Source organism: Pygoscelis adeliae, unplaced genomic scaffold (assembly GCF_000699105.1).
Source record: "Pygoscelis adeliae isolate BGI_AS28 unplaced genomic scaffold, ASM69910v1 Scaffold113, whole genome shotgun sequence".
Taxonomy (NCBI): Eukaryota; Metazoa; Chordata; class Aves; order Sphenisciformes; family Spheniscidae; genus Pygoscelis; species Pygoscelis adeliae.
In genome coordinates, this window is record NW_008825108.1 from 7,414,487 (window position 1) to 7,442,028 (window position 27,542).

Here is a 27,542-nt window from a genome sequence, read left to right on the forward strand (position 1 = left end):
GGGCCGGCCGGCCCCTGCGGTCGGCAGAAGGAGGGGGTACGGCCGTTTCCGGGGTGCCACCGGCGAAGCGGGAAAGGGGAGACCCTTGCGCTGAGGAGCGCTGGCTAATAAAGGCAGAAAGAGTTCAGTCGTGTGGGTGGCAGAGGGTTCAGGCTGTATTTGCTCCTGAAATTTTATTAACTTAAAGATACAAATAAGTTTTCGCATACTTTTTGGTGCATGGAAGTATTCGATGCTGTTTCCTGCTATTCGGAGAGCAGTCAAGTAGTTTTCGCTCTGCGATGGGGGTGGGTTTGGAAGATGCAGAGCAACCTGCCAGCTTGGCTGAATCCTGCAGCGGCCTTGTTGGTGTTCGTCCCCGTGGAGATCGCTTGCCGACAGAAGCAGCGGAGCAGGATATGCACCGGTCACTTGACAGACACCTCTGTTTGCTGCAGGGACTGAGCGAATATAAGAGAAACTTCAAGTGGAAAACCCCAGAGTTTTGTAGCCCATCCCGACAGCAGAAATCCTTGTGGGCAGGACTTCGGTCAGATCAGTTCGGTAAGCAGCCCTGGAAGCTTGCCCCCTCGGTCGCAAACCCCGGCGCTGTCTAAGCCGACTCTGGCAAGGATGAGCCTGGGCTGCAGGAGGTCTAGAGAGGTTTGCTGTGATTGAGTGCATGACCACAGTGAACTGGTAGCGTTTGCAGTTTGTGCGCTTTATACAGTTAAAAGTATATTCCTGGTCATCATTTAGAATATGTTTTTGAATGACATATTCTTTCTGGCTACACCGAAACTTTCTTTTAATGTCGGTGCTATTTATATAAAACACGAAAAATACGTGGTTTCTGACATGCAGCGTAAGCTGAGTCCCAAACGTGAAGCACAGATGCACTATTAACCCATATGGGGTGTGTAGAAGGAGGCATTGGGTTACCTGTGGCGCATGGAAACAGTAAGTGGAATTCTGTATTTAAGAGGAGACTAGGGCAAAGTTTGATACAAAGTAAAACTTTTATGAAGACCTACAGGGGCAGCTAACTAGGGGAAAAAAAAAGAAAAGATGGGCATCAAATGGAAAAGCTGGGGATGCTGTAGTCTAGGAGTTAGGGGTTGTAGACATTATCATGGCAGGAAAATGTGGGATTGGAAAGTAGAAGACAAAGGAAATAGCATCTGGACTGAAAGGTCCATAGAGAGCTGAGGAAAAGGAATAAGCTGCAGAGTGATGACAAGTGCAGTGCTTTGAAAAGCAGCAGTAAAAAATAGGAGTTACTGTAGTGGCACAAGACAGATTAACAAAAATGTGCAATTCAGTGCAACCACACTATGCAGTCTGTGTAATTACAGTCCCATATATGCATTTCTACAGTATATTTAGTGTTCTAAATTATGGCCTAGTAATTAAGAAGCAACTGCTGGGAGTATGGTTTGTTTTCAGTTGAGATACCAGACATTTTAATAAATAATTTAATCTTGCCAAAGATTATGCTTGATATATATTACTGCTTGCTTCTGTTACTGCAAAAGTATGTATTTCTTTAACCTTGCTTTCCCTAGCACATGGCTCTGTGTATGGGCCCCTGTATTGAAGAGAATAACTTCCACGAATTCTGAAACACCCAAACATCCAAACACATTAACTTATTTTTAGAATTGTAAGCTATGCTTCTTTTCCAGTTGAATTAAACTGCAAATTTTACAAGACTTGCAATAAAGTCATGAGTTAGCAATACAGCAGTTTTTCCTCCTCCTCACGTTGTAGTGGTGGTTTTTTGTGTGCTTGGTGTAGTTTTCCTCCACCTTTGCATTTATTTTCACTCCCACATCTTTTCTGGCCGTTTAACCATGTGCGTCTTCAAATGTCACTCTTGACACCTCATAGGATTTGCAGGTTGGTTTTGATAATTAACTTAAACTTCTGGTTCTTCTGTTGAAACACATAGTTGGCAATTTTAAGATTGACTTGGAACATCACCACAAAAAGTTAACAGCTGCAGGTGCTCTGAGTTCCTTCCTGCTTCTTTTCCAGTGCTTTTCCACTGGAATTATTTCCTACTGCCTGTATGTTTATTGGGACATCCACACATTCTGTGTACCTTTCACTGTAGGTTGTTCTCTCTCTCGACATTGCTTTTTCATGAGATAGGAGTTTCTCTCTCTCTCCTAGAAAGTGTTTCTTTCAGCCAGTTAGGGGCCTTCACTTATTTGTCCATCACAGTTGAGGACTTTGAGGTTGGATTGTGATTTTCTGCTTTAAATGTGTTCAGTCATTCAGTCCTCGTCTTAAAATGATAGGGTAATTTTATTTTCATTTGCACATGTAATGGCCAGTTATTCTTTAAAATAATTTGATACCTGGTTTTGTTACATAGCGTTTTTTACAATTTTGGAAATGTTTTTGTGTTCGTACTGTAAAATGTCGCCAGCTATCTGAGAAGGTTTTAAATCACAGTTGTATTAGATGGATAGGGATCTGTCACTGTTGTCACAGTAGGTGAGAACCTGTTCAGCAAGGTATATTGTGCATGTGCAATGAGAAGTGTTTGTGGCATTTTTTTATCACTGCAGGTTGGTTGTTCTGTATCTGTGTTAACCACATGCTTTACACTGGCTGTGTTAATTCTGCTGTTGTTGTTCAATGCCCAGAATCAACTTGCAAAAGATTGTCCTGTGGTCATATTTGCTTTATAGGGTTATATACCACATGGTCCTGGAGCACCATGTTCCCACCTCTCTTTAGTGGAAAGGAAAGGCATTCGCAGATAGGAGAGAAGACAGAATTTCACAGCCATGCCCATAATTCATAGGGTGTCACTGCTCAAAGATACTAAAATAGTTTTTTTCTAATAATCAGTTGTAAGATAAACTTTCAGTTTGTTCTTGTAGTAGAGTGATATTATGTCTTCAGTAGAATGTTTTTGTTAAACCTAATATGTCTTTTTCAGGAATCACAAGAGAACCAAACTTCATTTCCAAGAGAAGGGTACCTTACCATAATCCACAGATTTCAAAGTCCTTTGAATGGGCAGCAGATTGTGATTTGAATGACCCACTTGAAACTGAGGATCTTAAGACTGCAGAGTTGCACATAGACCACAACAACAATGGTGTGAATCAGGAAAAAATTGAAACACCAGAAGGACCCAGACTCCCCCCAAAAGTTTGGTCAGATTCAGTAGATTGTAGAGGTGAAACATCTCTTGCCCTTGCAGAAAACAACATGAAGAGATCACCCTCTGCAGCTCCGCCAAATCAAAATGAAGCATTTGCATCTCCAAAAAAGGAATTTGAAAAAATGGGTAATGGGGTAAGGGAAGATATATCTTTTTTGTAATTGACCAGTGTAAAAATTACTAATCTGATATTTACAGTAATAGAAATACACTAGCCTCTGTTGTCTCACTCTCTCCTTAGTTCTGTATTTTGATGTTCTTCTGTATTGTAGCTTCTCTGTTGGGGGAGCAGTACTTTTGAGACCAGATTTTGGTTCCGCTTAGGTCAATAGGAATTTTGCCCTTCATATGCTGTCCCTGTTGATTTCAGTTAAGCAAGGATTAAGCCAATGACGTATAGACTTTTTGGGATTATTGGCTATAATGAGAAAATGTACTTTGCATTAATTTAATTCATACAACCAAAATCCAAACCATTGGTTTGAAAGTGTGCATTGAAAGATACTTGACTTGCAAAACGTTGTAGGAAAGGGAACAATCGGTGTTAATTATTTTTTCTTTTTTATGTTGTCAGCGTCACAGAGTCCTTCAGAGGAAAGCAGGCATGAATATTTCACGTTTAAATACTTTCCCCAGAAATTCTGAATATCAAAGCCAATTTGTTTGGAAGAGTCCTCATGAAAAGTCACCAATACTTGCAGCTGAACAGGTAACTTTAAAGAGTCCAAAAAGTACATAAAAGAAAGTATTCATTTATCAGCGAAGTTGCTTACTTTCCAAGTTTTCTTTTCTTCCTCTTTGGTGGGGTGGGGTGGTCCAAATTTGAATGCTGTTACATGGTATTTTTTTTGTTCTTCCTATACATACAGAAGTGCAGTATAGTTAGATTTGTTTCCCTGTGATTCTTTATTGTAGTCAGGTCTAATTACTTATCCTTATTCTCCCTGGTTGTATTCTGTCCTTTCTAACAGGACTATTTTCTTCTGTTTGCATTAATTTACCTTAGGAGCTCTAAGATCCGACTCAATGTTACCCTTCATTTTTAATATTTTTATGTTATCTAATGTAGAGCTAATCAACAGATGAATGTTCAGGTGTTCTGTATTGTAATAACATGTCTTGCCACTGAAATTATTCCGGTTTCACTATTTATTCTCATGGTCTTTTATGGGTTACTGCAGTTTCTTATTCTCAGTCTCCATCTCTGTGCACATATACTTCTAGGCCCTAAAGTGCATCTTTGTAGTGTTTTTTTCTTTCATGAGAACTGCTTATATTTAAAAGTGGAATCTTTTGATTTTAAGACACTCTTGTGGCATTTTGATATATAGCATGAGTTTTTGGACTTTGTAGGGTTGGAAATCCTGCTATTCCTAATCAAACCACAAAGAGTAACTCTGATTGTGAGACTGCTTTGTGTTTTCAATTCATTGTTACTGGGATCAGGACTTAGGAGCCTGAGTCCATCTTTTGGTCATTTTGCAGTATAAAATAGGCACTTCCGCTTTTATTTTATCTTCTGTTTCTTCACTAGGAGCATATACATTAATGGGATTATTACAGATGGTGCTCTCTCTGTTTTTACCCACAGGTAGCAGATTTGTTCAGTATCAGCTTTCAGAGGCCATAAATGTTGGTAACTAGGATCAATCACTATAAAAACTGTTCCTGTCTTTTTCTTTTTGGAATGCCAAGCAGGTGGACTGACTTTGAGATATCTGTTTCCCAGCAGTCCCTTATGCAAGGAAAACTCACTGAAATGCATGACAATAGTATAGAAGCCAAAGGGCCATTTGAGGAAGAGGCAGGTCCCAGAATGTCACCTTATGGAAAATTTCATGGAGAATTCCATTTGATTCTATTAGAAATCAGTTTGATAATTTCATTATTGATGCTTGTGAACATTGTGCTGTTTCAGAAGAAAGACTGTGGAATCTACAACGGGAAACTTTTTTTTTGCACAGCTTATACAGAATAAGAAGCTGTAAGAATAAGTCTGTAGGCACTATAAATCCTTAGATACATAGAACTTAGAGAAAATCTAAATATGTATAAATGTTTGCAGGTTCTAAACTTAAGATTAGAGTTTCATGATAAAAATCAGACCTGTTAACAAACTGATTTTCTTTTGATTGCTGTTGATATGATGGAGAATATACCTGAATGCTGAATAATGACAATACCTTTCCCTTGAAAAGATTCTGTGAAAATATCAGTTATCCAAGTTATGTTATAAGTCAGACCTAAACTCTCATAGCAAAGTTGGGGAAAATGTATGCTTGTGACACATGGCATGGTCTTTTAATTCAGCACCCCATGAGGAGATGATACCTGACCACGTATTAGGCAAATTCTCTACCTTGGTTTATAATACAGTATTGATTGGAAAAGAGTGGATAGCTCAAATTACCAAGCCCTAAGCATCTGGTTCTAAAGCACAGAACAGTTGTCTGTTTCTTATGGACTGGACGTGTACTGAGGAGTCGTAGGGACATACAACTCTGAAGGTGAACTGTCTTCCCAAATAAAGAAAACCTCTGTTAGTGAACTTCACTAAGAACAGTGACTGCAGGTTTAACTGTGCCTGACTCTGTCACTTTTAAATGTATTTTTGTCAGATTAAGTTTCTCTTCAGTTTGTCCTAGAAGTTAATTAGTCTGCACATGCTGTATTTGTACACATGACCGTCTCTCCGCTCATATGTGCGTGTATTTGCATAAATTGGTTAACGGATTTTGAAAATTTAGCCTTAAGGTAAGCAAATCACACTCTTCTTTTTTCGTTTGTTTTCTTTCCCCAAAGGTTATTTGCAACACAAGTAAGTCCATACCTCCGTTTAAATCTCCTGCAATTACTTCTGAAACTGCATTTGAGAGAAATTTGAAAGGGTCTCCTCCTGTTAAGGGTCCACAAGAGAGAGGTGGTGCAGAAGAGAAAGAATTTCTGGTTTGTGAACAAGTAAATATTTTCCTAAAAGAAAGGCATTAGTATAGCTATATAATTTTGATTGTTCTTTTCTATAATGCAGGGGTGGGTTTATTTTGAAATTTTTTAGTTACATTTTAGAGCTGTTGCTAATGACACTGGGCTCAGTTAGTAGTGGTTTTGCTATAAAAGAGTGAAAATAACACTGTACAGCTCTGTTTGCTCTTAGGGGTTTCTGTAGTGGGTTCTGTAGTTTCTGTAGTGCATTTGTTCAGTTTACAATGACATTTTTAGTGTGTTTTTCCTGTCACCTTAATTTATGATTTTTCAAGTGGGTTCTTTTTTTTTTTTTTTTTTTTTAAATTGAAACTTTGTCTGTAGGATAGTTTCTGAAATCTAAATCTCTGATTTATACTCTCATTGGTACCAGTATAGTCTCTTGGTATGCAGAAGGGCTGGATAGGAAGTCTGGAACTTTTAAACTCATAAATCAGACATAGTGTGAATATAAAAACAATATTTTGAGGTATGGAAGATGCCACAGTTGGAACTGATTTTCACCCAATAGTTGTAATTTGAAGAAACATGGAGGAAGGGTTACAATTCATTTGCCTTTGCCTTGATAGGTTGGAAGGTAAGTAATTGTATTTAGCACAGGGCCATAACAGGACATTGTGTAGCCTACGTAGGCTCTCTTACTCAGTTCAAAACATTAAAATGTCTTTTATGAAAGTAATTTGGCTCTCTGAGGCCTTGCACTTCCTTGTCTTGCTGTTGGCTTGGACAAACTTAAGTGGACTTTTAGGAAACGTGGCTATGGCCATTTTACCGGATACATGTAATGAAAAGGAATTGTTTCAGACTGAGACCTTCTAAAAATAGGTGAGAGCAGTTTAGACTGCGTGACAGCTAACCTGTTTAGCAAGGTGGACATATGAATGTCTATTTTTGTAGCAAGCTGCCAAGTGTAGTGTTGTCTAAATTCCTGCAGGTTAGCTAACCATCCTTCAGGTAGAAGGACCAAATATGAGCCTCTTCAGTACCCATCTCTGTTCCTTGATAAAACAGAAAGAGCCATTGTCAGACACCATGTTCGCTAGGACCGTTACTGAGCAAAATGCACACTTAACATGGAGTGCCTGTGGCTCAGTTTAAGCTGTTGGTACTTTTGAGGTTCTTAAAGATGATTGTTGGCTTGGAGGCTTTATCATTTAAAACTCAGACCTGCCCACTGCTTTAAATCTCATCTGGGAATGAGGAATTTTATGTCCCTTTTTGCCTCTTTTAGCAGATGTGAAGAAAGCTTGAAAGGTATGAGGCTTTCAGGAAGCATTTGTTTGTTTTTCATATTGGAAAGTCAGGTTATGTTTTCCCAAGAGAACTAATAAAGTGAAAGAAGAGAAGGCACGAGAAGGGAATTTTGGTGAAAGTGTCTAAAACACTTTTTGTTTTTACCGATATCTCTTCTCTGATGAGTAACTTGAAAAAGTTTTGGGGGATTTTGGTGGGCTTTTTTTTTGCTTTCCTTTTTTTTTTTTTCCTTGAATTTGAACAATATCTGTGAAGGTCTCTAGCAGAATCGGAAATCATGCATGGGATTTCCAAGAGGATAAAATAAGCAGGAAAAAAAATACCTTTGATGTGAAAACTGAACAAGTCAATCTGACCCTTTATAAACCAGAATGGCAGCAAATGAAAAATTTGCCTTTTGTTTTTTTATAAATTGGTTTATATTGCTTGACTATAAAGCTAAGAGTTTTTATTTTTTTTAATTATTACAAACTCCAGAAATACACGTTAAGTCTTACACAGACAGCTTAGAATGCACAGGTATTGTATTATTTTATTTCTGTGTTTCATGTTAAATTCGTTTTGTAAAGCATACAAAATAGGTCATCTAACTAACTGAATGTTGCACTCAGAATCTTAGCTTTGGCATTTTGCTAGTTTATTTTTGTATTAACAAAGGAATGTAATATTCTTTTTTGTATTAAATATGTGAAACAGCTAACACTAAAATAAAATTAACTTTTTGCAAAAGCTTGATGTCAAAAGGAATATGAGGGTTTTCAGATTGTTAGCTAATGGTATTTTTAAAATTATCTTTGCCTTAGAGTAAGAGGGAAGAACCGTTTCAAAAGCCAGCAGAAGATGCAGCAAAACAAGGGAGATCAGAACAGAAACATCCTAAACAAAAAAATAAGCAACATATCAGTCCAAAGCCCCTCTCTTTACATACAAGTCGTGGGTATGTATAAAATAGGAAAACCTAGCCTAGTGAATAGGTGTCCAGCAGCCTAATATTTAGAATGATGGACAAAGGACCTTTAACCACGCCATGCTACAGTTGCAGGGGCAAACGCCCCCTCGCAGCGCTGGGATTGAGCTTCTTGTGTGTACATCTAAACCTGGTGTTAATTTCCATCCCCTTCTCCGCAGGCAGTGGAAGTGGAAGCTTTGTAACCACATTCGTTCAGTTGAACCTTCTGAGGAAATGATAATATTATTAATAAACTTAACATGAATGAAATTAAATTGGTGCAGTGCTGCTACTAAACTTTCAGCGAGTGCTTTGGAAGTTGTAGTCACCTTTCAAACTGCTCTCCTGTGCTTGCTCCATGCCTTAAAACTGTGATGATTGTACTTGATGTCTGCTTTTTCTAGTCCGTACCACCTTCTGTCCCAGAGTAACAAAAGCAAACACGAGGTAAAGGGAAGTAAAGAAATCTGTCCCAGTTAGGGTAATCTGACAAGCGTGGAAATAAAATGAAATTGTATGTTGCTGAGCGCTATCAAAGTATCTTTTTCTTCTGCCACATACCTATATTGCAGGAACTGAACCCATGTTTCCATTTTCTACACATCTGAGATATGCCAAGAGAAATAAAAGCCCAGAATGGATGTAGGTTTTACAATGCATAAAATTAATCCATCTCTGCTGTCTTTGTGCTTAATGTGTGTCCCAGCGATTGCTTTCATTCACATGACTTTCTGGCAATGTTAAGGCATTAGATTAAAGATGGGGGAGGAGACTTACCTAGGTCTGAATGCTGTTGGATATTGGGAGATAATTACAACGCGATCACCCAAAATTCTATGAAATAAAATTGCTTTATGAAAAAATGAGTGGATATAGTGTAGTTAAAACCTTTAACTCCTTGGGTTTCGTAGATCTTTGACGTAGATTGTAGTCAATTTTGCAGTGAGCAGTGTGTAAAGTTCTTGATCATTTGCTATGTCTTTTTTAATTTAAGGACAAATTTCTGCCTCTTATGCCTTCAGTGTGGTAGCACAAGACAAAAGTTTCCAAAGCAGTCACTGGGCAAATAGCTGTCAAAATGTGCAAGTTCTCAATATGCAGACAGGACTGTCACTTTGTATGCAAGCTGCATTGCATGGCCTGCTTTTGCAGCAGAATGACTGGGATCAAGGCACAGCAGTGATGTTTTTTTTGAGCTAATCCATTAGTGTTGCAACCAAAACTGAAGGAATTCTGTCAGTTTCAAAGAAAGGGACGTACGGAAAGAAATTTTGAATAATAAGGGTTTTTTGCCTTGGTATTTTTCTTTTTACAAGGTGCATTTTATTCTCTGACTTCAGGCTTTTATGATCTATTTCTGAAGAAGGACTGAAAAAGAGGACTTTTTCACCCAATGCTGAATATATTAAAGTTAGTAATGTTCTGAAGCGAGATTAAGAACAAAAACCTCTTTAGATTTAAGCTGATAAATCCACAGTTCAGTGCTTAAGGACTTGAAGTACTGCTTATTGCCTGCTATAGGTTAGATGATGTTAATTTTTCTGTGTATGTATGTGTGTGGCAGAAGGGGTAAATGAATCCATCTTTTCAAGTACGGAGGCCTTTTGAAGATCAAAGCCAGTAGGACATAGTTAGATGAATTATACTGACCATTGTTCTGGTAGTCAGCTGTTTCTAGCCCCAACAGTTCACCCCACCTATACGCAGAGCACCTTTGGAGTGGAGTTCACAGAAGGAAATGTCTCAGACACATTAGTGCCAAACCAAGCATTTTTACTTAAATGCACCTTCATCAGTGACTTAAACCAAGGTGCTGCACTTTGCGTTGAAATAATTGAGGCTTACGTGTGTATTATAGTCTGCTGTTCTGATTTGGCTGTCAGGGCAAAAGCTTCTGGTGGAAGGGTTGTGAGGAAAAACCAACAGGAATAACTACTTGAAGAGCCACCAACTGTGAATGAGCTTTTTCACAGCTTTCCTAGCTCTGTTGGTATAGATGAGCTGTGTTTCAAAGCATGCATTTTTCACATCTCAGCCCTGGCATTTAAGTGCAAGTATACTTACGATTGTTGATATAACTTTTTAAAGTGCTCTTAAAGAGTATTCTGGATATCAAGCTTTACTCTTTCTGTCTTTTTTTCCTCTCCTCATTCTTGATTTCTTAGGAAGATGAACACTGAATATAGGTCAAAATTTTTGTCTCCAGGCCAGTATTTCTACAAAGATGGAGCTTGGTCTCGTATTAGGAGTAAAGTTCCCAGCCAGGTGAGTATTCTTAAAAAAATCTGAAGCCTCAGTATGCTTTGTATTTTGATTTTTAGATGCAAAAAACTTTGAATTGTGGGTTTGTAAGATACAGTTTTGAGATTGTAATGCTAATGACTCAAGCTCCCAAAGGTGAGGATTAGGTTCTGACAAGTCAGTGTAATATATAGCAAGAAAAAATAAGAGATGGCGTGACTCAAAGAATATATTAATGTGACATCCAAAGCAAACGAGGAGTTTTGTTTCCCTTACAATCAGAATCATTCAGAACAGAGTCTTTTGGAGCAGATAATCTCAGCGTTGATGTTCAGCCCAGTTTTAACAAGCAGAAGTTTTCAAAATGCAGAAGTGGATGATAGGAGATTCCAAGGGAATAAAAGGAAAAGGCCAACATATGTATCAGCCTAGGTCAGCTTCATAGTCAGGCTCAGTTTGTTAGCTTGCCATGCTGAATCCATTCAAAGCAGTCAGCTGAATTCAGTTACACACAACATAAAATTGAGAATTTCTCTTGCAAGTTTCAGCCAGTCTAAGTATTTTCTAGTTTATTCAGTAACTGCGACCAGTATTATACTGTATAGGAACTCATTTGACAGAACTCTGAAAATGCTGAACAGCTTCAGGACCACAGGATTTCTTAGCAGGATTATTGAGTATGATTTCCTGAATTAGTCAAGTAAATCAAAACTGTTAGCAGTGTGCTAAGGAACTGCTAGAGCTAGTTCTGCAACTGTCAGATTTCACTGAATTGACTTAGTCTTTTCCCAGCTGATAGAGGGAGCCTTTGTGAGACACTGTGCACTGCTACGTGTGTGGCAAATACTTGGAAATGTGTTTCCTCATCAATTGGGACCAAGCTGATGTGGAAGGTGGGAGTGGAGCGGATGGCTCTAGGGTGTTGGGCTCTGAGATTCTGAAAATAACATTTTCTGAGAATTGCAGGAGTAGTGCGGTAGCATTCAGTTCTGTGTTTTCTCACTGGACTTAATCTAGCAAGTAATTTTCTTTTTAGGCAAAAAGAAATAATATCTTGAATATATACAAAATACTCAATGAGAAATAGGTCTCAGGGTTTAAACTGTATCGTAGTATGCGATGATTCATAATCAGATTTTGTGTATACATGCATGAGAGAATCCATTCTGTGAAAACAGCCTCAAGAGGATGTTAGAAGACTAAAACCAAGCAATATTTTTATTTTTTATATGTATTGATATATGCACTAGATTTACTGTAACTAAGGCTGTAGAATATTCTGAACTATTGCATGCAGCCTGACTAAGTGGTATACAGAATATTTCTGTAGAATATTATGTCATTTTTCTGGCATGTAAGACTTTCATGTGGAGATTGGATGGTGCATCAGTAACATTCAAAACAGTCAGGAGCATTGCTCAGCTTCAAGAGCAACTGACTGGTAGGCAGGTAAAGGGAGAGGGACACATTGCCTTGCAGTATATTGTGTTTGCAGCACAGCCAGCTGGGAGGAGTCGCTGCAGTGCAGTCAATGGAAAGAATGAGGAGACTGCAAGTGGAGGGTGGATGTTCTGCTTTACCAGGCAGGATCCTTTATGGGTCATGTGTCAGAGATGTAGGAAGTAAATATATGCAGCATTTAATGAGAGTATATGAGAAACCAAGAAATTCCCACACTGTAGATAAGTGTTTTGGATATGTCTGACTTTTCCATGGAGATTTTCTTGCTGACAAGGGAATTGCAGGAAACTAGAAAGAAGTCACTCGGCAGTAGGCATGAAGAATTCAAAAAAGAATTACTAGGATTTTTAGGGCCTTCTAAATGAAGGAGTTGTGCTGGGTAGCTGGAAGAGCCAAATTCATTTTAAGACTGTAATAATGAATATTTTATGACAAATGTGCTTAGATTACATGCACATTTTTATGTATGCGTGCCTACATTAGATCCTACTATGAGTTTATAGAGAGAGACTTTTATAATTGGAATTACCTGAATTTCTCCTGTCTCTGTTATACTTTAAATCACATGCCTGTGAGCATATGTCGTGGTTTAACCCCAGTAGGCAGCTAAGCCCCACACAGCTGCTCGCTCACTCCCCCTTGGTAGCATGGGGGAGAGAATCGGAAGGGTAAAAGTGAGAAAACTCGTGGGTTGAGATAAAGACAGTTTAATAGGTAAAGCAAAAGCTATGTGCGCAAGCAAAGCAAAACAAGGAATTCATTCACTACTTCCTGTCGGCAGACAGGGAAGGTGTTCAGCCGTCTCCAGGAAAGCAGGGCTCCATCACGCATAACCGTTACTTGGGAAGACAAACGCCATCACTCTGAATGCCCCCCCCCCCCCCCCCCCCTCCTACCACCCCCCCTTCTTCTTCCCCCAGCTTTATACGCTGAGCATGACGTCGTATGGTATGGAAAATCCCTTTGGTCAGTTGGGGTCATCTGTCCTGGCTGTGTCCCCTCCCAACTTCTTGTGCACCCCCAGCCTACTCGCCGGTGGGGTGGGGTGAGAATCAGAAAAGGCCTTGAACCTGTGTAAGCACTGCTCAGCAATAACTAAACCATACCTTTGTTATCAACTCTGTTTTCAGCACAAATCCAAAACGTAGCACCATAGGAGCTACTATAAAGACATTTAACTCTATCCCAGCCAAAACCAGTACAGCATATCAAAACTAGTTTTGCTAGTAGACAAGGAATAATATTTAGCTTGTGTAAATGTGTTACTGTGTGGGATTTTTTCTATATGGAGTTTTTTTTAATTTGCTATTTTCTTGTTAATATTTCCATATATATCATTGAGGGTTGTAATTCTTAATAAGAAGCTTTTTGTGGGTGTAGTGAAAGCACAGGGCAAGGTTAAAGCTTGGAATTTTCTGGTCTTCAAGACAGGTTGGAAGAAAACCAAGCTTAATTCTTGAAACCTCTGTTAATACAAGAATAAAAATCCTGATAGACCCGATTCTTGGCCAGGCTTTTTTTTTGGTAGCATACATCAATATTTTTGTTCTAAGAACTACAAGATGGGATCCAGCATGGCTAAAATAGGACTGAATAAAATATTTCATTCACAGTTGAGACATAAGAAAGAATCTAGCCATTTGAGAAGTATGTTAACAGCAGATTAATGAAAGAATGCGTAACTTGAAAAAAGTGTCAAGTGCATCAGTTTTATTGTAAAGCAACAAAGGTACTTTGGCCATTCCCAGCATAGGCTGCCCAACAGTCCTTTTGGTTTCTACATGATTCCATACCTGTTCCCACACTAATGCAGTGACATGAAGAGAAATGTTCTTCAAAGCTGTATCTAACCTCTACGTCTGGTGGGTTGTTGAGAATCCCCCCCTGCCAAAGGTGCCTACAGAACATCTCTCATTTAGCGTGATTAGATGATAAGCTCTGACTGATCCAGTCTGGTTTCTCCCTTAGTTGAGACAGCACATGGGTAACTTTGGGTCCAAAGCAGACTTTCTGAAGTTCTGTGCCCAAACAGGCAAATACCATAATAGAATCCTGGTATGACCTTAGCCGTAGTGATTACTCCTAGACTGCTACTCTACAATATATTACTAAGGGGTGCTTTTCAGCAGTCAAATGAAAAAATCTCTTTGAATTATGCTTTCAAAAAATTAGTGCGGGCAATTCATAATCACAGTAGGACTCTCTGGGGCCTGTGTCCTGCTGAGATAATGCTGCCCGCTGAGTCACTGAAGGAGACGGTTGTCCTTTGTACTTCTTCACAATTCACTGGAGACATAGTATTCTTCCTCCCCCTGCAGTGTCTTGTTGCTCTGGATTTATATTCCTTCTGTTGTGGCAATCATAATTAATTTTTCATTCTTCTACTTAAAGTGAATAATCCAGTAAATCATTTGCACCTCAAACTTTAAACTCCCCTCTTAAAATGACAAGCATGTGTTTTTAATAGGCTATTCTTTGGAAGTTTAGTGGGTCAAATTGTGGGATGTTAGCTGGTGTGGGCTAAGTGGATTTCCATCTGCTGCGTTCAGTTACTTTTAGTGAGTTTAGCGGAATTTGGCCCAGCAACTCTGTTCCTCGCAGGAAGAATGATGCGAAGGCTATCATGAAAGAAGAATAAATAAGAAAAGCTATGAAAATATGCTAAAGGAAGTGTCAGTATTACTTTCCTGCTCTTTGACAAAATACTTATTTCCTGTGAACCATTTTTTTAGTGAGCCAGAATTCACACAACAATATCACAGAGTTATTTTTAATAATTTAAACATAATTTAATAACAATTTGTTGTTGCTTTTTCTTCCTGCACTTTAATTGTGTTTGGGTGAAAGACACAAGACAGTGTGAGTGTTTAACTAGTTTTAAGCATAAAAATGCTAGTGTATAATCAGCAGTATAATGTCTAAAGAGAGGGCTTATCACTTCTGTTTTTTTTAAGACTAAACCTGACATCTGAACAGTTTTGTATCTCATTCTTACAGTTACTGATAGCCTAGAAGGAATGATTTTGATATTATGTCTTACATGCACCAAGAGTTCTCATGTAGTCATCAGCTCCTCACTGAGATAAGATTAAGCTAGAGACGGTTGCAGTGTTCCCAGCATACAAACTCAGTATTACACATGCACATCGATCTGTTGACTTGAAATAATAACAAATTGGTGGTGAATGTATTTTTTAGTGTTAATGCTTAGAAATCTAAATTAATTTCCTCAGGCTTGGCAAAAACTGGTGAAATACCAGTGCTGATGTATTTGTTTTACAGCTTTTTACTGAATCTCAGGGAGGCAGCATAGAGCTATGTTGACAGGTTTTTAGTGTTTAATTTCTTACTTAGACTGAAATAAAGTTAGAAGGGTGATAGTAACAATACAGTGTTGAGAGAAAAATAAATTTAAAAATAATTCTGTATTCCTCTCCTTAGGCATCTCAAAACACCCTAAATTCCATGTGGTATATGGAGGTTGGTTGCACCTAAGTTCCTGTTTCAGTGTTTGGAGCACTGTGTCTGAGCGCTGATGGAAAAGCTAGAATCCAGCACTAAACTTATTCATAGTTGCTGCATAACTTTTTGTGATCATTGAATGAATAATTGACAATTTTGCTTTGGCTTCATGGCTCAAACATGCTTACTAAATACACACTTTTGTTATTTTTGCTTTCCTTTTGTTGCATTTACTGCGGCATGCAATTTTTGTGCTGTGGGTGGCCCTGTATTATGAGTAATTTGCCTTTCTCCTGTAGCTGCCATTAGCTAATGCAAGTACTTTATAATAGCCTATTAATGAACTTTAAACAGACGTGCAACTTGTGAAACCTTGATGTGTAGGTGAGAGAACTTCGAGAAAGAGCAAAAGCTTACAGGCAACGAGTAGAGGGAACACACTTCTCCCGATACCATCTCAATCAGATCCTGTCCGATAATAACAGTCTTTGGGATGTGTCCTCAAATTCCAGTTCAGAAGAAGGCATCAGCAACAACATCAGAGCACTAGATCTTGCCGGGTAAGGTGGTCATTCCTGCCTATTATTCTGCAGCTTTGAAACAGAGCAAAATGCTGAATGTAGGCTTAGCATAGCTGTGAGATCTTGGATGTTTGACTGTATTCAAGATGCGATTGGACAGGGTGCTCAATAATCTCATCTAGGCTCCCTTTCCCCATGGAAGGTTAGACCAGATGGTCTTTCGAGGACCCTTCCAGCCTGGGCTGTTCTACGATCCTGTGATATGTAAATTCTCTAGAACAGATGAGGGCATTTACCTTTTCACAGATACATCAGTTGATATGTGCTCAAATTGAAAATGAGGCACAGTCCAGTCTTCTGAAAGAAGAGAAAGTTACTCTTTTATAATTCTCCGCAAATGCATATTTAGTGTGGCAACCTTAGTCTCATCAAGTCTGGAGGAATTTCGCAGTAAGTCATACTGAAGTAATATTATTCTTTCCACTGGAATGATATGAAATATGTTTTGCCTACTCAGATGTTATCAATGTTCTTGTCAGGATTAATTAATCTTGTGGTTGAATCTTAGACACTGTTTAGTTCTGAGATGAAGACTGAGGAACTGGAATGGTGTACATCCATTTTCTCCTGTCTTTGAAGGCCGTCACAATTGGCAGATACTAAATCCCTTGCTACGAAAATTCAGAATTAGTATTTTAGTAAAATGTACAGACAGCTATTGCTCAAGCAAGGAGAAAAAAAAAGCCATTTGTGTCTTCTCTGAGATCTGATATTTAAAAACAGTGCTTTGGATGCCTCTGTAGTCCACTTAGACTGCTGTATGTGCACTACTTGTGTGTGTGGGAGAGATCCACCCATTTGCATGACTGTATTTCTAATAAGGGTTGGGGGATGACACGTAAAAGAGTATTACGCTATAATGTGTGATACTAAGTATGGTGTAAATGTTTTGGTTTACTGGTTTGTTTTTTTGCCTGTGAAATACAGATCCTCTTACTGCTCTCATTTCTGTGCACTAGGCTAATTTGCACTGATTTCTGTGAGCATTTGAGAGTTTAAGACTTTCAAAAGTTGTGCCTGAAAAGGAGTCTTCTAAACTGCTTGGCTTTCAAAATTGTGGCATCAGACAGTCCCTATGCATGGAACTAGTTATTTTTTGAGCACTTCTGATAATGTAACTTGTTGTTTAACTTGGAAATAGAGCCCTAATTTTACATTACATTTTTGGAAATGGTAATCCAGAAAGAGTTTTCATAGAATCTAGTTTAAAAATGGGTTATGCTTAAACATCAGTTAAAACTTTAGTGGAAATTTAACCATTCATTATGTCGACTGTACCACTTTTTAATATCTGAGTTGTACTTTTGGCAAAGGACTGAGCTGGATGGATGTGTTCTACATAGACACATGTATATCATGCAAATCAATGGTATGAAACACTGCTTTCTTTGTTACCTAGAGTGTCTGAAAAAGAGACTGCACCAAGCCCCAAAATGCTGCAACAGCCTGACTCCAGAGAACAGCCACACCAGGACAGCGCTGAGAAGAAAGACATGTCAGATGCTTTAACTGTTCCAGTCAAAAGGCGTTTAGTTTGGGGTGGACAAGAAGGTGCTGAAGAAAGGGAGAATCGGCAATCAACAGAAGAGGAAGAAAAACAAGATGAACAGGCTGTAGTCGCGGCTCAGCGGTTAGAAAAAAACAATAAGGATGCCAATGAAGATAAGAAAATTGAAGGGTAAAACTGAAAAGTTTTGTGGTGTATATATATAATTTTTTCCTCTAACATCTCAGAAATTTGTAGGTTAACTAATTTTTGTTTTTAAATCAGATTTACTTAAGAGAGTATAAGTTGGTGTGAGACTACTTTTGTTTTTAACAATATGATAAGGAATAAGAAAGTTCAAGACATTGAGCTGGTTGATGGAAATGGATCTATCATTAAGAATACTGGATTTTTAACTTGCAGAACAGAAGTTTGTAGAAGCATGAACAATTCTAATGTTTTTTTCCAAAACTATAAAATTTGCAGTATGGGCCTCTTAGAACAGACTGTTCATTACACAGCAGCCAAGTGTAGTGAAAATTAAAGCTCACAATCTGCTTCAAGTTGACAGCATAGGACTGATAAAACTGGAAGGGTAGATTACATGCTAATCTTGTACTTAAGCATCTGTTTTTCTTAAAAAAATTCATGGGCAAAGATAAAGGACTTGGGAGGGAAAAAAACCTCTCATCCAGTAATCACCGGTGATTATGTTACTGAGCACAGGTGGGAAAAAGGTGGAGGGGTATTTAGAAATAATGAGAGATCAATTCAGTATGTGCATAGTACTGTGCATAGTACTGTATTTGACAGTTGAAAGATCCAAATTATATCTAGTTAGAAAAGTCTCTAGCTTTTTACTGTGCAAGTTTTGCATACTTTTTTTAGTAGAACAATATTCTAGTTTGATAGCTATTTAAATCTGAGTAACTTTGGCCCTTGTTACCATACCATCTAAGCATTTTGTATTCCTCATTGGGTTTTATCTTTGGTGTTGCAGCATGAATCGAAGGTAAGGAATTGCAGTTGTCGTCTTTGGTGATAATATCCTGTATGCAAAACCCAGGCAAAGAAAGATTGAGATGCTAGACTCAAATAGAAATTAAATGCAGGCTTTCAAAACCATCATCCTGAAAACCTTCTTAAGTTTCTGTCTAATTCTGGAGATTATCTAGTTCATAGATATGTCTCTGATTGACGTTGAAGATTTTCTGTCATCCTGCAATGTGGTTGTGCGTGTGCTGAGATATGCTCTGGACTTGGCCATGCAGAGCAGCTTAACACTTGCATGTTATCTAAGCCTGCTTGAGAGCTCGAAATGAGGCATTCTTTGCCTAGATGTCCTCAGAGCGTGCCTAGCATGCAGTAATAGGATCAGGTTCCTTGCACAGTGTGGGTATGCCGCCACCTCCTTTTGAAATGCATCTGGAGGAAGAAGACAGAAGTGGTAGTGCTGATTTATTTAATAACCTGGGGGCTAGAACAGTTACATAAATGTGGAATACTTGGTTTCAGTTCCACCACATTGACTGAAAAGAGTCAAACCCACATTCCCACCTCTAAGGTGGCAAGCAGTTTCAAAGTTTTTCTGGGTGAGTACTCTTTCCAGCCCTCCTGCTGAGTCTTTGCTACTGTGCAGCAATACATTCAAGGTTTATTGGGACAGAGGGAGCCTGAATTTGCAGCTTGAGACTGTTTATGTATTTTATCCAGTTACATAAAAAAAAAAATAAATACAGCAACTGAGGCTCAAGGGCTGGAATCCAGGACTCCCCATTGCAAGCGGATGTTTTAGCTACAGGCTGTTAGTGTTTTATGGCCCTAAATGTCTTGCCTTAGGCTTCATTGTAGGAATGTATTAGAAACAAAAAACTTGAGTGCAAGACTTCTGAGTCCTTAGCTAATCCTTTAATTATATCTCATTTTTTGCAGTGAGAATACCTTAGTATTGAATTCTTCTGCAGCTGTGTCAGATTCTTCTTCTGTATCCTCAAGGACAGGTGGCAGGCTTCCTACTCCGAAGCTGAGAGCACTTGGTGGAGCTCACAGGACTCATCATGATCTCACTACCCCAACTGTTGGTAAAAAGACTTTTAAATGCAAAGCAGTATTTCAAGAACTAAAGAGAAAAGACATGTATGAATTAATTTATTAGGTTATTTAAGGTAATAAAGCATTTTTCATCTTCTCCACTACAACAGGAGGTGCAGTTCTAGTGTCTCCTCCTAAATTCAAGTCTTCATCTTCACAGCAGCGAACACAAGGTTTAGGAACAGACCCTTCTTCAGCTAAGCGAGGTGCAAGAGAACCTTCAAAAAGAAGGTCCTTCCGGGTGAGCCAGAAAAAAGACTTACCATTATTCATTTTAGGAATGTGCTTTTTAAGTAATTCTGAATAATTTATTCAATAGATCTTTTTCTTGAGTTGCTATTTACTATTCTAAAATTCTCAGCATCTGTGACTAAAAAAGGCTGATGTCTGAATAAGTAATTTTTTGGGGGGTATCAAGCAAAGGAGTTGAGGCTGTTGGAGTGAGATTGGATGAGCTCCATTTTGGCTTTTTGTGCTAAATGCACAGGATCTGTTTAAAAAAAAAAAGTTGCCATCAGGAGCTGTTGATTTCCCCATTAACGTTACTGTAGCTTGCCACTGACATAGGGCACAGTTCCAGATTCCTTGACTTGAAAGAAATTCAACAAGGAGAGGTTGGGTGCCTATGTACAAGATACGGTAATGTGCCATAGTAGTTTCATTCTCCCTTTCCTTTACTTTTGTGCTCCTTTTACTTTGCAGCTTGCATAGTTACTAAAAGAAAAATAGTTAAACAACTCCTAAATGTTTCTGTCTTCCTCTCAATATTGTGGTTTTTTTGTCAAGTTGTGCTTAGTCTGAGTTCTACAAAGACAGCTAATATTTCAGTCCATACATCCTTTGTAGTAAGTTCTGTAATAGAAGCAGGCACAATTGCATGAGAAGTTGGTTATGTTGGCTTAAAATCTAAGAAAACAGTTTTTTGCTGTGAAGAGAATAAGCTTTTGGTTTGACCTGACTAGATTACTTTCAGACCATGTTAAATGCTTGTTATTAGGAATAGATTTTCTTTAAGCTCTCTCACAAGCTTGAAATACTTATTCTTCCAGTACCCTCATGAGAAGTGTAACAGTGTAAAGCCAACATTTGCTGCATATGTAAGCATCTGTACTGGAAGGCTGTATACAGTCATGGCAGTGTGTCGCGGAACAGTCATGGCAGTGTGTCACTGAAGCTGCTTGGTAGCCAGAGGTCACAGATCTCAGTTGCCAGAAGACAGTTGCGGCTGAGTGTTCTTATGGGAAGTGGTTCTGCTTTGACAGATTGTATGAGGATTCAAAAATCACAGCATACCTATAAGAAAAAAGTATTTTCAGCCCAGAAGGCCAAGCGTATCCTGGGCTGCATCAAAAGAAGTGTGGCCAGCAGGTCAAGGGAGGTGATTCTGCCCCTCTGCTCTGCTCTGGTGAGACCCCACCTGGAGTACTGCGTCCAGCTCTGGAGCCCTCAGCATAAGAAAGACATGGACCTGTTGGAGCGGGTCCAGAGGAGGGCCACGAAAATGATGAGGGGGACGGAACACCTCTGCTATGAAGAAAGGCTGAGAGAGTTGGGCCTAGAGAGGAGAAGGCTTCAGGGAGACCTTACTGCAGTCTATCAGTACTTAAAGGGGGCTTATAAAAAAGATGGCGGCAAACTTTTTAGCAGGGCCTGTTGCAACAGGACAAGGGGGAATGGCTTTAAAGTAAAGGGGGGTAGATTTAGACTAGATAGAAGGAAGAAATGTTTTATGCTGAGGGTGGTGAAACACTGGAACAGATTGCCCAGAGAGGTGGTGGTCGCTCCATCCCAGGAAACATTGAAGGTCAGGTTGGACAGGGCTCTGAGCAGCCTGATGTAGTTGAAGATGTCCCTGCTCATTGCAGGGGGGTTGGACTAGACGACTAGAGGTCCCTTCCAACCCAAACTATTCTGATTCTATGATTCTATATGAGATGTTGGGTTTTTGTGTGGTTTTTTGTTCTTTCTGTTGTGTTTTAGCCTGATGTGGAAGTGGAAGCTGTTTCACTCCTTACCTCTCCACCTGCTGGGCTAGGAACTTTGGATCCTCTGCCACTCAGGCAGGATCAGTGGCCTCCTAACAGTGTTTCTGATGAGCAAGTTCCTCTTGCTTCAGCCCGTCGAGAGCATTCCTCTACACCTCCTGCGCTGAAGTCAGCCAAAAGCTGCTCTATGCCTTGCTGGAGTCCCTCTTGTCGTATTCAAGGGACGCTCAAGGATCCAGAATTCCAGCATAATGGTGGGTTTTTTGTATTAACTGGCTGTGTTAGTGTGCTGCAGGATGGAAATGGCTACCGTGCAGTGTTCAGGCCAAGAGAGTGCTGAGCTTGCTGCCTTACAGACTCTACAAAGAACGTCTTGTTTGCAAACAAAAGCTTTTCTACTATATGTTTAGCCTTGCTGAGGAAATGTGCACAACTCTCCACCTTAGTTTCAGATTTCACTAATATCATTGTATTCTAGTGGTCTGGTGTCTAATTTTGGCTTATTAATTTCAATAAGTACTTACTAATTATGAGAATAATTTGGTTTAGCATGAACAGTTATAATTTTTAAACTTTAGGCTACAACTGGATGCTGTGACACTTTTCCAGCTGCAGTTACCAGCAGCAGTGTGTAACTGGGGACCTCTATAGTGTGGTATTATTTTGCAGGAGTTGTGGATTTCTGAGAGAGAAGCTCCTTAAATATTTCTGCAGGATATGGACACAAAAAAAGCTATCTATAAAAGATTTATTGGATATTGAGAAAAGCCATTTCTTGGCTGAGGAGGAATTTGTGCTGGAGCATTTCAAAGATTTTTAACAATGTTTAGGGGTACTGGGGACATAAATTTGATAAAAGAATCCTTTGCCCCTTAGTCAAAATAAAGTTTATGTGCTTAAGTCTCCATTCCAGAAAGACTTTCTATAGCTGCTTAAGGTCCCACAATTCTGGTCCTTTTATTATAAAGATTAGCTAAACTAAAGTAGTATTTCCATTCTAGAATGGAGCAGGCAGTTGTCAGGTTAAGTGGGATGGTGAAATCCAGAGAATTTCCTCGGAATGAGGTTAGAGTGCTGTGTTCTAGCTCTGCACCTTGAGTGCAGTTCACTAAGTAACTTGTAGCATCTGCCAAAGATAGGTGCCTTGAGAAGAATACAGTGGAGTAAGTTTATTTTACCTCAGCTTAGAGTAAAGGAGTCTCGTGGGTTTTTGGTATGTTTGCTATTTATAAGACATGTTTTGAAAATAATGTTGTAACATTTTAAAATGTTCTAAAATGAAATATTATCCTTTGTCTATTTTGAAATGATTCAAAACTGTGCCTTTGACCTTTTGTCTTAGGGATTGTTGGCAATCCAAAAATGAGATCTTTCCAGTTACCCCTTCAGGAAAGAAACTGTAATGATGAAGGTATTTCTTGTCCCAAAGTATTATTGCATATCATGTGTCTATTACCTAGATTAATTTCAACTTTTGCACTAATGTGGGAGGTTTCTGAATGTAGTAAGTAATACTGGTTTATGTGTTTGCATGAATAACTACTGCATTGTTTCATCAAAACAATTTGAAAATGTTCATCCTAGTAATCTGAAGTGTGACTATGAAGGTATATTCTAGTACAAATAAACCATTAAACACGGCTGAAAATTAAATAGACCATTGTGGCTCCATGTGGTTACTATAGCTTGCTCAGTTCCATACCTAAAATCGTTTCCTCCTCACACATTTTTTAAGCCTTTGTGTTGATAGCAACAGAAGCAAACTGCAAAATGCTCACAGCCCAGGCTGCAGCTGCAGTAACTTTGGATGCAACTTTTAAAAGATACCAAAAATCTTAAGATAAAGATTTTGTGTGTGAGACTTGAGGACCAGATATGCAGCATAAAATGATTCCTCTGACTTTAATTTTCACACCTGTTCCTCTGCTCAGTGTATTAGGGGTACTTATGGCATCCTGTTATTCTGATTGCTGTTTTGGCCTTTTTTTCTGTTTGCTGTAAAGTTAATCTAGGGGAGCAGCCAGTGCACAGCTCACCAGTGCATCTTCTTGGCCCTTTTGTGGGCAGACACAAATAAACTCTTTCAGTAGTATGAGTCAACCAAAGGCACTGTAGCCTCAGCTATACATTGTTTCTTAGCATGGTATATGAGGTTGAGCTTGGTGTGGTGTTGTGCTAGTCGCAATCACCTGTGTTTGGTTCAGATTAGAGTATGGGCAGAGCAAGCTCTTATCTGATTGCAGTTTATTTATAGATATACCCTAGAGCAACCAAATGCTTTTTTCTGTACCCCTTAGGCTTGTTTGCTCCTTGGTTTTAACCAAGGTTCAGGCCGATTCTCTATTTTACTCATTGCAGTTGGCTGGAAAATGTGTGGGTTGTGCAGATGGCTCAGCCAAGCATCTGTGTACCTACGTAAAACATGCAAAATCCTATAGTACTCTGCAGCTTCCCACAAGCTTGCCACACACAGATTAAATGCTGTAGCTGCTGTTTCTTTTTCTTTTTTTTCCTGTGAGCTGAGTGATGATGTGTGAGCTTTCAGAAACAGGTGCAAAGTGCCAGCTCATAGATATTTCATATGCCCGTATTTGTTCATGTACAGTCTAACCTGGGAGTTATTCCAATGACATGCCTGTTTGCAGAAGTGCAGTTAGCAGTTTTCTCATATGCGGGGATATAGTTGTTACGCATAGCGTGTGAGCCTGTTACGGGCTGTCTGGATCACTGTATTTCAAGAATTCAGAAACGCTGCTGAAAAGTTAATTGAAACACCGACAAAGTACAGGTCCTGTTAGGATTGAGTTGTGGAATTTTTTGTTGTTTTTTTGTTGGTAGGGTGGGCTGGAAAGTAGTGAAACAGTTCTTTTTAATCCATTGCAGGAGAATGGGTGTAATTAAGGTCATTTTTCATAGAGAGCATCTTGACAGAGCTGTAGCAACATTTTAATAATGATGTTAAAGAAGTATAATGTTGTGCTTTATCAGAGAAGCAGTATCCAGGCTGCTTAATTTTAAGAGTTCTGCTGGGTGTGAAGTGGACCCCGTATTTGAAAGGAAGACCTTTCAAAAGCACATTTTTAAAGCATGCTTCTTGTTGTCTTTGTGTTAAACTTCCTGTTCTCTTCAGAAGACACATTCCTTTTAACAGCTTGTGGTAAACTAGCTGGTTTTGGCACAGAAGGGCTCTTGCGGCAACATAGGTTCTGATATTTTAGTCGTGTTATTCTAAGGTTGTCTGCTTTGCTTGAAGCGGTGGGTTGCTTTCATGAATATGTCATTATCAGAGTCTAGTCTATACAGACTTCAGTTGCAGAGGAACGATTTCTGAGGTCTTCTGACACAGGAGAGTAAATGTAAAGATGACTTGGAGAATTGGGCAATTCCCAGGTGACAGTAGGGATATCATTCTGGAGTTTGTCAAGAGTTGGGCACGTAGCTCTCCTAAACTTACCTAGTAGCTTTCTAGTGAGATTCTTCTCCAGCATGTCAGTTACCAAGTAATAGAATTAAGGTGTATTGTGGTACTATTTTAGCATCCATTTTGAAAAAGGGCATAAAAATATTTGCACTTTCAAAGTCTGCCATGAATGTCAATTGTGTTTTAATATGTATATTTAATCTTCCTATTTACTTTTTGCCTTGTTGCTTTCCCCACAGATGACAGGTTGTCTCAGATTTCTGCTCGCTCGGCAGCATCTAGCTCGCTTGCATCTCAGATACTGGAACGAGCTCAGAAGAGGAAGGATTTCTGGGGCAAGGCATAATCTCTCCCACCTGTTGTAGAGAAACTGTTCTGTAAAATGATTTATTTTTTTATAGTTTGTAGTGTACATTTTAAAAAATTGTGATTGTAGATATCATGCAGCATCCTTTCACTTACCACTAATACAGCCCAACTTTTAGGACTTGCCATCCCAATTTAAAATTTCAATATTTAAACCAGTGTTGAAAATGTACGTCCTTTATATCTGAGAGTTATGTCTTAATTCACTATGTCGCAACAGCCATGTGGGTTTTTGGTTTTTTTTACAGTGGCACCTCTTGAAACTGAGATAATTATTTTTTTTATGCAACCTGTGTGTTACTTTTCAAGGTATTCTGCTGCAGTCACGCAGTATGACCTGGGACAGTGTTCAGGGGCAACACCATCATTCACCAAACACCTCAGTTGCTTGATTTTAACCAGCTATCTTAAAGGCAACTGTGGTATATTTGTTTATGTTACTGTATGAATTGTCAGTGCAACACAGTGCTGTAACAACAAGTTACTTTTACTACTTGATGGTTGGACTCGATGATCTTAGAGGTCTTTTCCAACCTTAATGATTCTATGATTCTGCTTACTGCTTTTAACCTGTTACCAAAAAGTTCTTCGTATTTCTTAATGAAGCTAACATGGAACATACAGGAGTTTGAGAAAAGGACACTAAGCGTTAGCATTTGTTCATTGTCCACAGTTTTTTGGCCAGGATGACTATTAGAATTCAATGTGTACAGTACTGCAGTTCGTCAGATGTACTGATGTGAACATTTGTCTTTTTGTGAGCAAGACCCGTGTTTAGTGTTAATTTCAACTTCTCTAGAAAAAGCAACCTCAGCCACCTTAAACAGTGGCCTTCCCCAGTCCCACTTCGAACTCAGGTATTTAGGAGTAGTTGATCTCTTAAAGTAAACTCAGAAGAATGTTTTTTCTAGTCTTTGACATTTTAATTACCTCTCCTCCTAGTTGCCTGTTGCTGGAGAGACTGGCATACTGTTACGGTTGTCACAGTGAAAAATGTTTGTGATTTATGCTGACAGCTTGTTTTATCTTTCCAAGTGTTGCAAACAAGTTAACATGAAGTAGAGGAAATAGCTGGCTAGCAGGCAGTTTGGTTCTTCTTGCGTGGCTTGAAGTTTTAATATTACTTCATTTGGAAATTTTATACAAGAACAAAGTTGTTGAGTTTTGTACACATTTGCTTACATTTCAATTTTGTACACAATTATGTATGCTTATTACTGAAAATAAAAAAGGTGGTTTGGTTTGTTTCTATTCAAGTTAGGCCAAATAAATTCGTAGAGCCTATTTTGTTGGGCCTTCTCTGTTTAGTTCTCTGTTTCACCTGTTCAGCTGGAACATCTGTGGACTTTTCAAAGGCAAGACCTTGGAACTGATCTTCAGAAAGAATAAGTTACTAAAGCTAGATATGTTGATACTTGGAATTGTGACTGGCTACAGATACTTGGAATCGTGACCTAGAGCAGATGGATGCTACACAGGCTGGAAGGCTGCAATGCCCAAAGGGCCAGTCCCCAACAAATGAGGTGTTGATTTAAAGAGTGAATGCTATCCAGCACTGATCATGTTGGAAAACAGTGTCCGCTTCTTCCAGAAATTGTGCATTGCAGTAGCTTCCTACCAGTGGAGTTTTTTGAAACAAATCAAGGTATTTTATTTTATTTCGAGGACTTCTGGGATTATTCTGTGGCATGCGCTTAATATGTAAGTTATAATTGGTCAGAAGGTTTCTGCTGAAAGGGAAATTGTATTTGCGTGCAACAGCCTCTATGAAAATTTCCAGTTTTCCTCTAAAATGATATTTTTATAGTGGAAAACTTCATGGCTAAAAAATGGAAATACTTTTGTTTAGGAGGGAATGTTGCTGCAATGTATTGCGGGTGGGTTAATTTGGGTGTCTTCTGTCTATGTTCTTCATATTCAACACGTTCTCCTGGTTCTCATGGCCAAGAGCTCTAATCATCCATTACTTCTCCTCTGTGGTACCTGTAATCCTCTTTTTAAATCTTTTATTTTTGTTTTTCTAGGTTTGCCTGTGATTCCTGGCTATCTGACAGCTCTGTCAGAGTTTTTGTGCAGGCCTGATTTTGAGGCCTGCAAGTCATA

At 38.9% G+C, this 27,542-nt stretch overlaps 1 protein-coding gene across 1 annotated transcript; it reads left to right on the forward strand.

The window, feature by feature from the left end:
* Positions 1-281: 281 nt before the first annotated feature.
* Positions 282-26,706, forward strand: MDM1 (Mdm1 nuclear protein homolog (mouse)). The gene is made up of 14 exons (XM_009327676.1): positions 282-543; positions 2,933-3,294; positions 3,735-3,869; positions 5,963-6,118; positions 8,200-8,333; positions 10,511-10,610; positions 15,489-15,527; positions 15,894-16,069; positions 17,490-17,768; positions 19,509-19,657; positions 19,778-19,908; positions 21,648-21,906; positions 22,995-23,063; positions 25,313-26,706. The coding sequence occupies exons 1-14, from the start codon at positions 282-284 to the stop codon at positions 25,417-25,419; spliced, it is 2,358 nt and encodes a 785-aa protein (XP_009325951.1). The 3' UTR covers positions 25,420-26,706.
* The last annotated feature ends 836 nt before the right edge of the window (positions 26,707-27,542 follow it).